At 39.6% G+C, this 18058-nt stretch overlaps 1 protein-coding gene across 2 annotated transcripts in view; it reads left to right on the plus strand.

Moving 5' to 3' along the window:
* mettl15 (methyltransferase 15, mitochondrial 12S rRNA N4-cytidine) overlaps window positions 1–18058 on the plus strand; it is a 67471-nt gene that overhangs the window by 26787 nt on the left and 22626 nt on the right. For both annotated transcript variants that reach the window (XM_088296855.1, XM_088296856.1), the window contains one exon: window positions 13750–13886. In XM_088296855.1, coding sequence (XP_088152981.1) covers window positions 13750–13886 — 137 coding nt within the window. The remainder of the gene's footprint in view (window positions 1–13749; window positions 13887–18058) is intronic.

An 18058-nucleotide genomic window follows, 5' to 3' on the forward strand; every position in this document is an offset into this window, starting at 1 on the left:
ACTAGAGCGCTGCCAGCGGCTAATGCTGCTATCGGCTAGCAATGAACGCTGGCAACGGGCGCTGTAAAGTCAGTGTAATTAAGTTGTTTTTTCTTAGCACCCCTAATTAGCGATTGAGCGTTATATCAGGGCATTGTTCTTTTCTTGCCGTCAGTAGCAAGCTTGTGACGCAATAAACGTTCTTAACACAAGTCTTGAGGACGGGTTAAAGAGACACTTCGATGCGCTTAAGATTGGCACTTATTTAATTGGTTTGCACGTAAAAATGACATCAGTACCTAAAATCTGTGGTGTTGCCCCCCTCCTCTTGTAATGGTTTGCCCTAGTTGCAGCCAAGAGGCGCAGGTTCCGTGTCGTCAGAATAAGGAAATACAGACACGTTTGAACGCATGCTACCTTCACGTCTCTTCATACACAAACAGTTGGTAGTGACACTTTTGATGCGTTCGGAGGCAACTTTTGTCATTTGCCCATTTCGCGAGAAGTGTCGACACATGCCCAAACGCCGATTCGTGGGCCGGAGTAAAATCAACCTCCTCCTTTGTTAATTGAACCCTTTTTTAAAACTTGCCACCCCGCCCCAAAAATGGGCGTCCGGCCGGGCCAGACTGTTCCGCCCCTGGGACAGACTGCCCAGCTCTGACAATAACATATTAGTATTGTTTAAGTAGCCTTGCAATTGAATATTACAATTTTTTTCTAAATCAAGAGGAGGGACTATGGGTGGTGGGATTCCCCTTCCAGGATGACTATTTTCATGGATGCTGAGTGGGCAACATGTATCTCATAACATTGCGCTGCACAATGTTTGCTATAACAAATGAGGGTTCATTTAATGAGATTCAGCGCCACAGGTAGATTGCCTTTGGCAAAGTGGTTCTTTCTCATGACCCGGCTCGGTCGGTCAATGTAGAATCTTTTAACAAGGACGTCAAGGAAAATAGGGACAAGCGGTAACTATTTTTTTCCATTAATTGAAAAAGGTTTGGTAACAAAGAGTTTAAATTAAAGAAAAATATAAATTTAGTTTTGCCAGAAAAAAAGACTATTGCCTGAAGAAAGAAGCACCTGTAATTGTTTAATTGCTTTACTAACTCTTTCAGTCTCTTATGGTTACTGTCCAGTCAAACCCTTCAGTTTATTTCAATCTATATATAATACCACATTATGTCCAATACACACGCACACACACACACACACACACGGACAACATTTGCAGCATGCCCTGATGAACCATTAAAGCAGTGGTACTCAAATGCAAATCTTAAAGTTCCACAATGTTTTGAGTCAAAAGTCCATTTACTGAAGTCAGTCAGGCCGCGTGCTCATACTGTAATTCAAAACAAAATGTACATTTCATTCCAAACAACAGCAAAAATACACTGTAAAATAAAATGTAATTTCCATTGCCGAATTAAAATGAGTACCATATTTTATGGACCATTAGATGCAGCGTTTTAATAGGCACAATATCAATGTACGGTTCTACTTTAAAAAAACTAAAGTAAAATAATCATACATGATGCATTGGTGAAAAGGTGCATATTTTTTGTGGAAAAAATGTATGTTATATATTTGTTAATTGTACTGTGTTTATGTGATTGATTTTAACACTATTATGCTTGGTTCAGACTAAAACATTGGGTAGCCTTGCTTGCTTTTGTGAAAGGGAAGACGTGATATAGGGATGCATTTTTGCTTCATTGATTTTAGTCGAACACTGTGGGCACAAATTAGCTGAGATTAAAAAATAAACAACAAACCTAAAGAGACACGTCGTAGTTCATCACAAACTCGTTGTGGTAAGTTTGGAGGTGTTTGTTTATAATGTAACATTAAATCAACAGCTATAATGTTCCAACAAGAACGTAAAACCGACCGCAAACTAATAGTGGGTAATTTACTCTCTTGTAACATGAATCGATAGTAGTCACTTGTTGATATAATTGTGTGTGAAGTTAGAAAATTGTGATAGCTTAGATATGTTCAATTGGTCAGGCAACTGTGGTTTCAGTTGAATTGCAAATTTAGTTATACCTTATTAAAATGGCCGTCCCTTTGTTTAACTGATTCTTAAAGAGAGCTGTGCCTGAAAGACATAGTTGCTTTATTTTGAGACCAACATGGTTGACTTTTCAGTATAAATTCTGGTCTTCTCATATTCTTGATTTCACCTTAATATCATCTAATCATACCACACTTCATAATCTCACTGTTTTGCATCACAACGGTCTCAACACCAAGACCTGTGGAATACCAATACCGAGTTCAGAATTTCAGTGACAAGCAAGGGGTGGTTTTGCTTAATAGACTGCCTTAAGCAATGCCTAGCCAATGTGCCGCCCTAGGCAAGATTTTATATGGTGCCCCCCTACATCAGTAATTTCCATACATTTCCAAAACAAGTTGACTTGCATAATTTTTAACATTGCCTTTCATTTACAGAATATCATCTCACACAATTTAAAATATGAAATGGAACATTTTCTTCATTTCATGACCCTATCATTATTGTCAAACAAACGAGTTATTGTATTGCCCCGACTATAAGGCACACTTGCTTATAGGCCACAGCAACTCTTTAAAAAAAAAAAAAAAAAAAAAGATTTACAAGTCGCAAATTAGTTGTTTAAAGGCATGTACAGAATGATTTTGTATTGTGAATACACATAAAGGTACATAAACAGATTGTTAAAACAGTGTCTTTTAACACAGAAACAACTTTGCTAATTAAAACAGAACAGACTCAAAAGAAAAAAATTGAGACTTATTTAGCGTATTTTTTTAACTACAGAGCGCCCCTACCAATGAAAAAAAAAACACAGAAAACCTGCACCGTTGTATTAGCCACAGGGTTCAAAATCTAGGGAAAAAAAAGTAGCGGCTTATAGTCCGGAAAATACAGTACTTTCTGGTGTGGCACCTAATTGGACGAACTAAAAGTCAGACAACTTGACTTCTCTTCCTCCCATTTTCACTCCTCTTTTTTTCCTTCTCTGTGCTCTGGATAGTTTTTTTACCATTTCGACATGTTTACAAAGTTCTCTGGGCTCACGTCATTACATTTGCCCCTCACCTCACAGAGCAAGCAGTATATCAAAAAGCCAGAGGGGGAGTATATGTTAGCATTTTGAAGTAATATTAATTGGGCATTACTGTAAAGTTTAATCTGTTAGCTGTTCCATTTTTATTTTTAATTATCAAGTTATTTTAATATTTAAATCACTTAAGATATTCATTCATCCAGGGAAGATTTAATCTGGATTTTATTGTGTTGTACAGTATTGTTATTTTCTATAACAACAAACGATCACTGTTTTTAACATTTATTTTAATGTTAAATAATTAATATATTTACTTCTTATTGCCTTTTAATATAAAATATTTGACTAAAAATCGGATTATTTTTAGTTTTCTTACTCAATAATGGAATCATTGTCTTTTAATTTAACGTATAAAGTGCACCTACCAATATCATACATTTAGGAATACAGAGCAACGAACCCAGGCACTCAGAAATGTATTTAACGCGGGGAATGCGCAGTGTGTGAGCCGCTGTTTTGCCTGCATCTTCAATTAGTGTCATACTGGCTGCCTCTGGATTTCGGACTAAGGCTGTGTTCACACTGCAGCTCTACTCCAATTTGTTTGTCCATGTGCTACAGGTTTCTGTTTTTTTTCCCAAGCAGTGACAGCAGTACAATTCAGATTTTTTTTTTTCAAGCTGAGCCTCTTTTGTATGTTGATATAAATCATAAATGTATGCGATGCTTTTGCAGTCTTAGCACTGCATCTGTACAAATTCGACCTCTACGTCATCAAAAGCCCAATATGTGCTCCGTGTGGGTAGAGAAGCGTGCTTGGGAGGGAAACTACGGACAACCTTCTGTGTATCTGCAAAACTGTTTTGAGTAACAGTGTTGTCTTCATATTTGACTTCAATTTGACCTCACTTGAAACATTAAGCATTAAGTTGACATATGTGGTGATCGCAGTAATTCAGGAATGCCGATGGGTGATTTGTTACATGCAGCAATGACGTGAAGTAGACGTCTCCATGAAATGAGATTGAGGAGCATCGCCTCATCTCCTCAAAATATTTCAACCTCCTCTCACTATTCTACTCTCTCAATATGAGACGATGAGATGTCTATGTCCTATGTGCGGGACCATATTTACTTCTGTAAACACTGTCCCTCGTGACATTTTTTTTTTTTGTGCAAGTCTCTCGACATTATGCTTTCTACACCTGGGTGTCACGTCACTGATGAATTGTGTGCACATTAGAAGTCAAATCGTTTTTTTGTAAAGTGAACAGGTACATAAAAAGATCAGCGTTAACAAAAGTGCCCTGTAATGTGAACATAGCCACTTTTCCCCTCTTTGCTTATTTAAGTGTTTGAGTACACTTCAATTTGCTCTTCTTTCCTTTTAAATTGAATTTAAGATGAAGATGAATTTTTGGAATAGAATTATACTTCATCCAATTTTTGGTGCCCCCTATAGTCCACGGCATCCTTTGAATCTGCCTAGCTCGCCTTATGGGTGAACTAGCCATGGCCTTAAGACTCAAATAGATTTTTCTCTCAAAAGTGGTCACAAAAAAATTAAATATATATATAGTTATATTTTCTCTTTTTTTTTTTCAAATTTTAACACCATCCATCCATTCGTTTTCTGTATTGACAAAAATGTTTGAGTTTATCGCAATGTTTCATTTGTAGTAAAGTATCGAAAAATACCTTTGATATTTGATAATTGTTGATATGTCTTTGAAAGACTTTAATTTCTGCAAATCAGGGCGGATAAACAGTTGGGAAAAAATTATAGATTTACTTTGTTCTGTCTCGGGTTTATGGAAGCAGTAAAGGAAAAAGTATTTTTGCATGCAGGGACATGTTTTCTCATAACGAGCTCAAATACCTATTCTTGTTAAACTTTGCCAAAAGACTGCAAACAGTAGTGAATAGCTGCGGAATGTAAGTATTTGTTGCAACTCTATTGCATTCCTCTGACAAAAGAAAGATTATCTAAACATACAAGTTGCCATTTGGCCTGCCTTCTGGATAAGAGTTTTATCAATATGTTTGTGTTCCTGTATCGTTGACTCTTTAGCTCATTTTGACACACAAGAACAATGTTTAGTTTTCACGTAGTTGTAGGTAGGCATCTGAGACTTCACTGATCAGTGTACACATAAGCCTGACAGACTAATTGTAGGAAGCTGTCATGTTGTTATCAGTTTACCTACTCAACGAGCCATCTGTTTTGGTAATCCCTTTCCCAAATGCTGCCTCCTACCTGTAAGATTAATGCAAACAAAGGCTTTCTCACAAATAAATATTGTTCCTGGAAAAAAGTGAAGATCACTGTCTGTACAGGGGAACCCACACTAACTGATCAAACTTCACATATGCACTGTGTGCTTTTGTTAGATATAGTTCAAATTAGTGTGTGATATGAAAACAAATGATGAAAAGTTTCAAAACTATATATTATTTTTAATTAGGGCTGCCAAGATGAGTCGACTAATCCCAACGACCAACTAGTCAACAATTCATATAAGTAGTCAACGAGCCGTTTATTTATATATTTATTTATTTGGAAACAAGCAATCTGAAAATAGTTTACTTTTCTCTTGAAACAACCTGGTCTCGCACTTTTCCCTGCTGGCTGTATTCCTGTCTAGTGCGCACATGCGCCGTTATGTTAATACGGGTCATTCGCGATGTAAACGAATGCATTGTGGGTAAAGATTTTCATGGCTACCTGGTGTTAGCCACAGAGTCCTAAAGTTACGACACAAATACTTTCGATGCAAATGTCACTTTCATGGCAGCACGATGGGGATTCTTGATCTTCTAGAAAGGCAGCAGGTCGTGGATGCCTTTTTTCATTTCTGACACGTTCAGTCGTGTTTGGAAGATAGCTGTTAGCACACACGGGTTACGGTGTGAGTTGGATGTAACTTTGTAACACTAACACAATGTCCTTTTTGGTACGCTAATATAATTTAGCATCTACTAAGGATTAAGGCGGCATTAGTCAGCTAACTCACATTTATCAACAACCAAAACATTGTGTGTTTGCCTGTGTTTGGCATCGAAGGGGAAAGATCTCTCACGATGTCGCTCGCGAACAGAGTGTTGGGTTTTTGAACTGGGAAATACCAGTACTCAAAGTAACAGAACATATTTGCCACAACCCTCATTGGCATCACATTAAAATGAAATAGAATTAACTAATAATGGTTAGATCAGAGCAGCTGCTTGCTGGTGTGACATGCCACAATTTACACGAGTCGACTAATCGCGACTACTGTTGGTGATTAGTTGACTACCAAAATTATGGTTTGTGGTGGCCCGATTGTGAATACTGTTGAATGTAACTGGTCATACAATTTGAGAAAAACAATTGTTTTCAGTGAAATTTCTCTCCAGAATAAGTTCCATCATTTATTAGTTCTCACTGCTGCTATAACTCTACCCAAATAATAGTAATAAAAACATTTTTTACAAAATTTTTTCCATGATTTCTCTTGTGCCATGAATTGGTTCAGGAGAAGTTGTCTCACCATGAACTCTGTATACCAGAAGAAGAAATGCAAACCGGTTAGCTTCACTCTTGCCATGGCAACGGACGCGACAAGAAAAGCGATCCTGCACCTGTGTCTCTGTCTCCCTAATGGTCTGTCCGTTAGTGTAACAAGATCTGTAAAAACTCCTCTCAATGACATTTTAGATCCCTCACTGTAACTGACCTGGGCTTGGGAGTCACAGGTAGGATTTAGGTGAGTACTCTGGCTTCTCTCAGGTTCCTGCTCCCCTTAATGAATTCAACCATAAGGTGGGCTGCAATCAAGTCTCTTTTTCCACCCAGACCATATGCGTTTCCTAAAACATACTTTTCTCAAATTCATAGTGAGAGTCTATTATGCATTTGTTTTCTGCATTTGGGATGGAATCTCTTTCATGATGCTGTGAGCTGTCTGCAGAAGTATCCTGCAACATACTGTACCACTTTGGCAGCCTCACTGCACCACTCACATTACTCCAACTCTCCTGTTCCCTCTGCTGGGAAAGGCAGCTATCACACGCTCTTTAGCAAGTAGGTAATACTCATTATAGGCATTAGGTCAATTAAGAACCTTTATGTATAATCTTAAATATTATGAAAATCATAACACTGATAGTGTCGGTCCAGTATTTAACTCTCTCAGGGGAGGAGGGTTGTTGGGGCAAGCGACAAGAGCAGCACCTTTACCAATGAAATACTAATGTGAATGGCTCACTCCAAAGTTCGGTGTCAGTCATCAACACAAATGCCAGACATGTTCTGCCCATCTGGTGGCTTGACCAGGACGAAGCAAGTAAAGTAAATGGCCTTGTAAATGTTGAATATGTGTGTTGCTGCATGTGTTAAATGAGGTCACACGGTATCAAACCTCTTGACCTATTTAGTGCAACTTTGTCATCTATGTGAATATAAACTGCATGCTTTGTTGTTGTTGTTTTTTCACTTGCAGCAGTAAAACAAACAGAAGTTACATTTGTTATTTTGGCCCTATCTTACTCAAGAGGTGTAAAAATATTGTTGTGACAAGTACTGACACTTCAGTCATGAAATAGTTTGTCTCATGGGCACTTTACGGTATGTCATCTGGTTTTATAAAAGCCAATCTTCTTTGCTTTTCCTTTTCCCTTTTTTGTATTGAATAGCACAACAGGCAAGTTCATTATGCGTGTGACTCATCCCACTAGCCCACACCCCCTCCTCGTCTGCTGCTGTGCGCTGAAAAGGAGAGGGAACCGCCATTGATCATTTCTTTCCTACACATTCACGCACACAGCCCACCTTCCACGTCACTATCGATCGACATGTTTAATGTTTTTGTGAGGAATGGCTGGCATTTCCTTGTCATTTATAATGTGAGATTAGCAGTAAATTAACCAGACAACTGCTTATCTTTTTTTGTTTTACTGCATTTATTTTTGGTTGAGGCAATCAAAGTTGGGATGGCTAAATTTCTTTCTTTCATTTTTTTTTGTCTCTCAAGTTCAGTCATGATATACTTTTATATTGCCATGTTGGGCATGCTTCAAGAACATTTATGGAAACTGAGGAGTAAATCCAGTAGACAAATGTTAGTTCATTTAACCGAATCTCCTTTTTAAATGATCTTGTATCAATTTTCTTCTCCTCATGTGGGTAGGGTGGGCAGCATCCTATGCAGGGAACTTTTTATTTCCCTTTTCCCAGCTCCTTTGTTCAGCTTTTCCTTGGGGGGGCTGGGGGTCCTGAAGTGTTCTCAGTCCAGCCGAGAGACATAGTCTCTCCTGCATGTCCTGTTTTGTTCATTGGGCCTCCTCCTTACAAGCGAGGCATCCTAACCAGATACTCGAGTCACTCCATCTGGCTCCACTTGATACGGAGGTGCAGCAGCTTGATTCTGACCCCTCCTTATATGACAAAGCTTCTCACCCTATCTCTAAGGGAGAGCCCAGACAACATGCAAAGAAAACATATTACATGTGTGATCTTGTTCTCTTGATCACAACTCACAATCCATGACAAGAGTTGAGAGTAGCAATGTGAATTGACCAGCTAGAACTTCATTTTGACTCAGCTCCTTCTTCACCATGACAGGCTGATGCAGTCTGCATCACTGCAACGGCTGCACCAATTCGACCCAAAATACTTCATCCATCCATCCATCCATCTTCTGTACCGCTTCTCCTCACTAGGGTCGCGGCGGGTGCTGGAGCCTATCCCAGCTATCTTCGGGCAGTAGGCGGGGGACACTCCGAACTGGTTGCCAGCCAATTGCAGGGCACACAGAGACGAACAACCATCTGCACTCACACTCATACCTAGGGGCAATTTAGAGTGTTCAATCGGCCTGCCATGCATGTTTTTGGAATGTGGGAGGAAACCGGAGTACCCGGAGGAAACCCACGCAAGCACGGGGAGAACATGCAAACTCCACACAGGATGGCCGAAGCCGGGATCAAACCCACGCCCGATGCTGTCTCTCACTGTGAGGCCATCGTGCTAACCAGTCGGCCACCGTGCCGCCCCCGTGCGGTAGCATATCATCCCAGACCAGGAGAAGGCACGTCACTGTTTTGTGACCTTGATTCCAGATTTTGAGGTGCTAATTCGCATCCCAGTTGCTTGACACTGAACTGCGAAAGCTCGAGCGAAAGATGAAGATAGAAGCCTGATTAAGCACACAAACTGAGGTCAACAAAATGGACCACCTCAATTCCTCTGCTGGCCTTACAAATTATGTCCGTACAAGTTCTTAACAGAATCTGTGACAAAGACCTCCTTCTCCAGGACTCTGTCAAATGCTTTTTAACCACCCCAGTGACATTCACGCCAATAATAGAGGAGCCACCTCTGAGTCCCCAGAATCCTCTTCCCCAATGAAATGTGTATTATGTAAACCAGAATTTCCTCGAAGCCGTCCAGCAGTCGTTCTCCATGGCCACACCGAACTTCTCCCATCCCCGGGGTTTTGCCTCCTTGATCATTAAAACTGCCTTTCACTCTGCATGCTGATACTCATCAGCTGCTTCTGCAGTCCTACAGTCTAAAAAGGTTGCTTACTTCATCTTGACTGCATCCGTCACTGGTGTAGTCTACCAACGGGGTTCAGGCATGACTGCCATGACAGGCACCGACCACCATTAGGTGGTTGGTGCCTGTCATGGCAGCGACCCTGTCATGGCTGCCATGACATAACATGACAGGCTATCATGGCAGCTTGTCCACAGCTCCAGTCTCTAGGGCCGCATGATGTGAGCTGTAACGGGAATAAACCAGTTATAAAAGTTCACCATGCCCAAGAATTCCTGCAAGGATTTCACAATGTATGGCCATGGAAAACTGGCATTGGCGTTCACGCTGGTGCTAAGGGGGACGACTTTCTGTGGCGTGACATGTTGGCCTCAGAAGGCATATGCTTTCAAACCAGTTTGGCACTTGGCTGGGTTGACGATGATGCCATGCTCGCTGAATCGCTTGCTCAGAAGCTGGAGAGGTGTGTCAGGTGATCCTTTGCATATACGCTGGCCACCAGGTTGTTGTCCATGTAGACAAACAGGAATGGCACATCACGCAGCACAGCGTCCATAAGGCCCTAAAACGTCTGCACTGCCTCCTTGAAACCCAAAGCAATCTATTTAAATTTGAAAAGACCAAAGCATGTGATGACTGCTGTCTTGGGTACATCTTGCGAGTGTACCAGTACCCGATGGTAATCGTGCACCAGGTCTACAATTGGGCGGAGAAGTCCTGTATGTGCGGTACGGGATAGATATTGGTGAGTTTTGGCGTTGTTCCGGCGGCCGAAATCGCTACAGGGGTGCCAACCACCATCAGCCTTGCTGGTCGATGCCAAGGTGTTCCATGGTGGTGAACTCCTCTTGGGCGATTGCGAGCTTGACTGTTTCAAGGCTCCGCACACGAGCATGGACTGGGGGGCCTGCATTGATGATGTGATGCTTCATGCCAGGCTTGGCCACAGCTGCCAGGAACGTGGGCCTGGTGAGGTCAGGGAACTCAGCAAGTCGGCGTTGATACGGTTCCCTGATAACTAATGTATTTGACAGGCAGAACCCACCAGCTTATGTGCACCCGATCTGGCATTTCCTTTTACTTTTTTAATTCTTTCTTAACATCCAGCATCATTCCTCAACTTGAACAGGTGATGTGCTAAAACCACAGCCGTGGGTTGTATTGCTAAATGTTGGGCAATTTTACCGTTGGGGCGTAGAGCTATTGAAGTATTTTTTGCTAATGTCAAGACAAAGGCAAGTCAGGTCTCTTTTACTCTCCACACAAAACTGAACTCTTCACATAGCTACAACAAGGTACTGCCCTTCATAGGGATTTGTAATCTGTGGGGAAAAAAATAAAATCTCTGCAAACATCACCCAAAACAAAATGGACAATTGCCATTTATAATTTATTGTAATTTGAACATTATCATCTATAGAAGAATAATCAACAAACTGTTGCTCCAGAACTTTCCATCACATGAACCACTAACTCACCTTGCCTGTAAGAACTGGGCGACATATTGTCAAGTCTTGGCTTCTTTCTCCTGCCTCAGCTTATTCGCTTTGAGTTTTTGGCTAGTGGACTTCAAGGGCATCTTGGCTTCTCCGCTTCCACTCACTCTCTGAAAATGTGAAAAGATGTTGGTCTTTACAGGGTGGAGCAGGTGGACTGAACCATTTGGCATAAATTCATAAGGGCGGCGTTGAGAAAGTTTCCTAAACAAATACACTTACTGTTGCCACCAATGCATCGTAAATGAAATATATGGCTAATCGTAAATATTTTATGGAGTGTCATAATATTTTGTCAGTATTAAATTTTATCAGGGGCCCCATCGCTCATGGGCCCCTAAGAATCCTTCTCCTTATTCCCCATTTTTCGGTGCCCCTCCACACAGGCCTGATTTATTACAAATCTTCAATATATATATATTTTTTAAATCAACATTCACACAATGAAAGCCAGTAAAACAAACACAATAATGTGTGAGTAATACCGAGAAAAGGGGAGGGGTCTGTGCAAGAAAATCACTATTATCAATATTTATATAATAAAAATGTCTGTACAAAACAGCATGATGACTGTAACAGTTTGTTGTTTCTTTACCGTTTCAAGCACTAATGTAAAAATAAAGTGTCAGAGCAAGAAAAAACACTATTTTCAATTAAAAAAAGCATCAATGCAAACGCAGCAGGCGATGACGGTAAGAATTTGTTGTCTACCCTTATTCTATCAATCAAAACTTTGAAAGAAATAAATCAGTGAAAGAAAAGCTCTTTCACTTTGGCATCTTTGCCCTAGCTGGAGTCTGTTGGGTCTGGTCACTGTAAATGTTGTTTTCAGTAACGGGGTCAGCGTCGTCGACTGCTCGAAAAAAATTCTGGGATATTCTATGAACGCTCACAACCCTGTCGTGTGTATTGTAATGCATTTCACTGGGTAAGAGACAGAGAATTGGTTAAAAAAATGACATGTCTGCTTTCCGACTGTAAAGGTAGAAATACGTAACAGTGCTCTGGGCTCTGGTGGTAGAAATGCAGTAATGCGTTCCCAGGGTAATTATCAGGTGGTACCAAGATTGCTTTTCTGTTCTGTGTGAGCAGAGAACACTTGGTTATGATCTGAAGCTACCTTTCATCATCTGCTAAACACTGTCTCAAAGAAATCAAGGATATCTCATAAACGACACTTTTTATGTGAAAACATTACAAAATGTTACTTTTCTTGAAGTGTAGACAAATACAGTGTACACATTCAGTTTGGTTAAAATATCAAAGCAATCCCAAATCAATCTAACTGTGTGTAATTGTCTGATGAACAAATTAAAACAAAATAAAAATGAAATTAAACGGTCAGTGGGGTGACCGAAAGACTGCACATGAGATGCTCTTGCAGTCTGACAAATTTTGAGGTGTTTTTCAAGGAATCAAAGGCAACCATCAGTTCTGTTTTCAGGGTCACGGGGACCCTGGAAATGGCTCCGTCTTACTTAGCGTTCGGGGTCATGTACACCCTGGACTGATCATCATTTAGACACGTGCCTGACATCAGACCGACAACCTTTCACATTCACAATTCGCATGGTGTTAAATGAACCTATAACATAAACATTTTTCATGCGTTTTGGACCCCTGAAATACAGAGAGAACATGCACACACTCACAATGAAATGCCCAGGTTGTGTCCAACCCAGAACCTTCTTCAAATGAGGCTGCACTTATGCACACTGTAACTTTATATTTCACAGACAATATTTCATCATTCAAGATGAATGTACTGGAATTTGTGAATCACCACACAATTAAAAAAAAGAAGAAAAATATGAACAACTTTGGTTTATCTGGTGAAGTTGAGGAATATGTTTGTGGCTCATGCCATTGCCACTAAATGTTTTTTCAGAACCACATAGTATATGAGCAAAGACTGGGGATGTTGCAAATCCGTTTTAGGCTGCACAAATGTGTAAAAATAAAATAAATAAAAATGTTTCAAATAGTTGAAAGATTTTTTTCACTTTTTGGATTTCACAATCTATAGAAATATATTATTTGGTGTATCTTAATTTTATTAAAATATTGATCTGAAAAACATGTCATATAATACATTTTGTATTTAATAAAGAATTAAACAACTGATTGCTCCCAACAAGATAGTATTTCTATTTGAATACAATGGGCGACTTCTACGGTTTCATTAGGAATTCCACTAGTGTAGAATTTGAAAAGAAATCTCAGTTGTGAATGAAAAAATTGGACCTCTCTGTGATTGATTAAAACATCAATATACATCAACATGTCAACATCAATATGTGGTATTTTTCACTGCACATCACTATCAACAATGTCGTCAAAATTTGGTCCACTCAAGTCCAACTCAAGACCTAAAAAGTCAAGTTTGGAGCACGCCTACTTTGAGGGCAGAAAAGAAAGTCAACTTCGATGCCACAAGACAAACCTTTTTAACTGTAGTGAACTGTTGTCGGAAACTCTGCAACCTTCTGTAAATTGAATTCACCTTTAATTCTTTAAAGCTTATCAGGTCTCAAGATGTCTGATTTATCCCAGATGACCTCAGAAATACACCATAAGGCAAATGTTTGCATGAAATAGAAATCTTGCGATAAAAAGATATTACATTTTGTGTAAAGCATAATTATATATTTATTTATGTTTTCTCATGCAGGTGGTCCTCGACATGACATTTGGTGGTGGTGGTCATTCCAAAGGAATACTCAAAGCGGTTTCTGATGTTACAGTCCTGGCCTTAGACCGGGATCCCACGGCATATTCCCTGGCCCAAGAGTTAGCAAAGGAAAACCCGTAAGTGATTTATTACAAAACATCAACTACTCTTAAACATAAGTCAAAGCCGATGTTACTGTCTAGACAAATGTTTAGACAGGATGGTGGTTCATGTTTTACCCTTTTTAACATCAGACTTGACAGCTTCACCTTTTTGTTTGGTTTGTGGTCAGTTCTGCAAACGTATGTAGGTGTGATATATTATTGAAGTTTTTACAGTGTTTCTCACTGCTTGTCTGACTCCAATCAAATGCTTCTCAATGCTTACTGAGTTACTTTGTCCAATCAAGTCCATTTCCCTGCTTAACTTACCGCTTTTTCCTCCCCACGCAGTGCTGGTGGGCCGAGCATGTCATTTGTCAGAGGATGCGCCCACAACTCTGCGCAGCGTGAGGGAGATTTCACCTCTCTTGGTGGATCTATAAGATCGGCGATGGGGAGTTGTTTTTTAAGTAAAAAAAAAAAGGGGGGGGGTGAAAAGATGAGCGTGAGAGTAGAGGGAAACGCAATGCCATGGTGACAGGGCGTATGAATGTTCATGATGAGCAAGCTGAGGGAGGATGAAAATGAGATGTTCCTAAGACCATGGCGTGGGAAGGAATCCTTTTACGTAGATTCTGGGGAAACCTCTCTCAAGGGAATCTGCAAGAAAAATGCGCCTGTGAGCTGGGAATGACAATTAGGAGAGAGTTTCCAAACACTATTCTGTCAGCAGCAATATACCCCTGCTGTAAACTCTTCTACGCCTACTCGTGATGCAAGTTGAGAGAAGCTAGAGAAATCTTGCAATTAACCAATATTATTGGAAGTCTGAGTAAAAGGCGCTCACTGCCTACGCAGTGCATCGTCCACCAGGGCTGAAGGATTTTCTCTCTCCGACTGTATGTGCTCTCATGTCTTGAGGAAAGTATAACCTCAATACAAATCGCAAAGCACCAATGTGACTGAATCTCTTTTAAAGCTAAAGAAAATTCTATATTCAAGGAAACTGCAAACACAGCTTGCTTGTGAAATGAACCTATTACACGAATTACATATATTCAGCATTGTATTTTTCTTTCCATCTCCTGTACACATCTTATTGGCAGGCTCCTGTGTGCTTGCTCTGCTTTAGATTTTCCCACAGTAAATGTTGAAAAGGTTTTCTGGGGAAAAACAGGTATATATTTTCCTTCATGCATTTTGTGAACTATTAAAACATAGAAGTTTCAAAACCCATGTTACACACGTCAACCTCAATTTAATTCTGATGACTTCCCACCCCTGTAAGACGTAGACTTGTGCTGTGTTGTGCTGTACTGTTGCTCAGTTCAAGGATATGACTCGAGTTACATACTGCTTCTCAGCAGATCTTTAAAATCATGTGCTTATGATGACCCTGACTTGTTGTTGTTGAAAAATCTTGATAATTTTGATTGATGCAGATATATATGATGTACTGTGAATACTGTCGGAATTTATTCACACTACATATACATACACACCAACAAAATTGTTGATTCCATCCAAGATTGAAAAACCCACAATGTTGTAATGAAACTATAAAACATAAAACTACCACCATTGGATAAACATTAAATAAATTAAATGAATTTTGTGATCTTTTAGAATCATTATTAAAAATAAATAATGAAACTGAAAACTATTGTAAGCTTAATATATTTTGAGGCAATGTTAGTAATGACACAGTTACTGTAACTGAGACGTTTGCACCTGTTGTCAGGTATTTTGACCCACTCCTCAAGAAAAGGTCTGAAAGGCGCTTTCTCACAACTCTACTATGTTTCAGATCTTCCCACAGATTAGAGTTTCTATTATTGTTGGGAGTCAGTGTTGGGTGCAGCTTGTGATGTGACAAATGAAGTGTAGCTTCGGACCGTGTCTCGAGGAGTGTGCCAAATGAAGCTCAGATTCACAGCGTTTGTTGGTTCACCAAAAAATCATGTGACCGACGACAAGCAAGGCCTCAGTTTGTGCGGATGAGGTCATTGGTTCATTGGTTCAAACCTATTTCTCCCTTATAATTCTGGAGATCTCATGCCACTTTCCGGGTGTTGACTGCATTTGTCGTAAGCTTTTAGTGAGTTGGTGAATTAGGGAGTCATACTGTATTTTAGAAAAGAAAACTTAGAGTGCAGAAGTACTTAGCTGTTTTAATTGTATATTTTCAGTCATTGTATCTTTATGTGTGCCTTATGCATGCCGTTACACACAAATTCTTATTTGGCGCAGTTCGAATGTCCTGTCAGTCATGTGGTCTCAGATTTTAGCCCATTTCTAATTTTGACAATTTCAAACTCGTACTTATTTAGAGTGAGTCATAAAAATTGCACTTGCAATGTTATTTTTCATACTTATTCCATTTTTGCATGACACACTTACTACTAAAACTGCAATAGTGCTTCTTAATGGGCATTTTGTCACTGTTTAGCCTACAATCTTATTTCATTGTGTGTCTAAGTAAAGCTTAGTGCTTAATGACGCCACAGAGCAAATGAAACACAGAGAAGATCTGAACGATGTGCAAACCAATTGGCTGGAAAGCCTCAACGATTCACTGAGCTCCATTTTGCCATATTATTCTTTTCTAATACTTAAAAAGCATTTCAATATTTCATCTGCTATACTTTCCACTGTACAAAATGTGTCAGTAGAGAGCAAATGTGATTGAAGTATCGCGCGATGAACCTTTAGCTGAAGCAATAACCCATTGATTCAGCAGGCTTCATTTTGCCGATCATAAGTTTTTAGCTCTTTTTTTTTTTTAGGTCAGTATCTTGTTGTGACCTATGACAAAGTCCAATTTTTCTGACACTCTGCGGCTTTTAAATGTATTTGTCCACTGCACAGATTCAAGGCTTCCTGTTCTGAATCCATGCAGCCGCAGAAAACCGCCAAGCTTCCGCCATGTTGACAGCTCTGTCACTCTTTTCACCCAAGTGGCCAAGACGTGGTTGTCAGTCCAATGACATGACCGCAAAGTCTGAGTATTAAACTGCACCTTATTGTCCTGGTGCCAAGTGCACATCCCTTACACTTATACACACAGTCTATTATGGACAATCGTTGATGAGCACTTCCAGAAGTGGGTAAAGTTGCCAAAATTTGTACCCAAGTAAGAGTACTGTTATTTCAAGTAATAGGTCTTAAGTAAAAGTAAATAGTGGTCCTCCAATTAATTACACACGAAACAGTAAATTATTATTCAATGAAAAGTACTAACTAGTGAATAACTTCTGATGTGTATTCCAACAAAGCGAAAACAAGTGCAACTATTCCAATAATTTCATTGAGACTAAAACTATAATTAATGGCATATTTTTAATATAGGAAATATGAAAAAGATTATCAAATTTTTGCTCTTCATTGGAGGTTCATCAGAGAAGGATAATTTCTTCTTGCTGTGGATTTCTGTTAAGTCAATTAATTTCTTCAGCTTGTTGGGTTGGATCTTCTGTAGACAGAAATCATATCAATGAGCACAAATTTTAAGTAATGAAGAAAAAAATACTTTGGTTAACTTGCCTAAGAAGGAGTACGTATTTTTCAGCCTACTTTGTACTTCTACTCCTGACATTTTTACGCAAAGATCTGAACTCTTCACTTACACATACAAAAAGCCTCGTTACTACTTCATTTTGAATCGTGTTCATTCCAGTTTATCGTTGTTCAAAACACCAATCCTAATCTTTCTAGGATAGACGAGTCATTTGCTTTGCATTCCGGTAAGAGACTTCCAGGAAAATGTTACTATTTTTTACAACAGGTTTCGTTTCATGGAGCATCTTATTTGATTTTTTTTTTCTCCCCCTTTTCTAAACAATCATAAGCTCCCATTTAATTGGAAAATGTCTTGCATGTCTCAGAATTTGTTGCGCTCTTGCAGTCGTACTAACAAGCAGAAGTTGAATATGTGACTACATGAGCAATGTTTTGAACTGGCACCCCGGACGAGCAGGAGAGAATGTTGTTGTGATAAATGCGAGTTTCCAGCGCCTCTACGGGGATGAGGATCACAGGGAAAAAATGTCTGAGAGTATTCGTTTGAAAAGACCACCACCTTAACATTGTACATGTGCTGCTTTTCATTTTGTGGACAAAGAGCACGGCGAGAAGATTTGCCGGGTGCCAAGTGCCAGCGAACATCAGGTATGGTTTTTATGAGTGTTGGAGACATGACACTTTAGTAT

The sequence above is a fragment of the Idiotropiscis lumnitzeri genome, chromosome 5, assembly GCF_059441095.1.
Source record: "Idiotropiscis lumnitzeri isolate Australia: NSW breed Sydney's pygmy pipehorse chromosome 5, RoL_Ilum_1.0, whole genome shotgun sequence".
NCBI classification, from domain to species: domain Eukaryota; kingdom Metazoa; phylum Chordata; class Actinopteri; order Syngnathiformes; family Syngnathidae; genus Idiotropiscis; species Idiotropiscis lumnitzeri.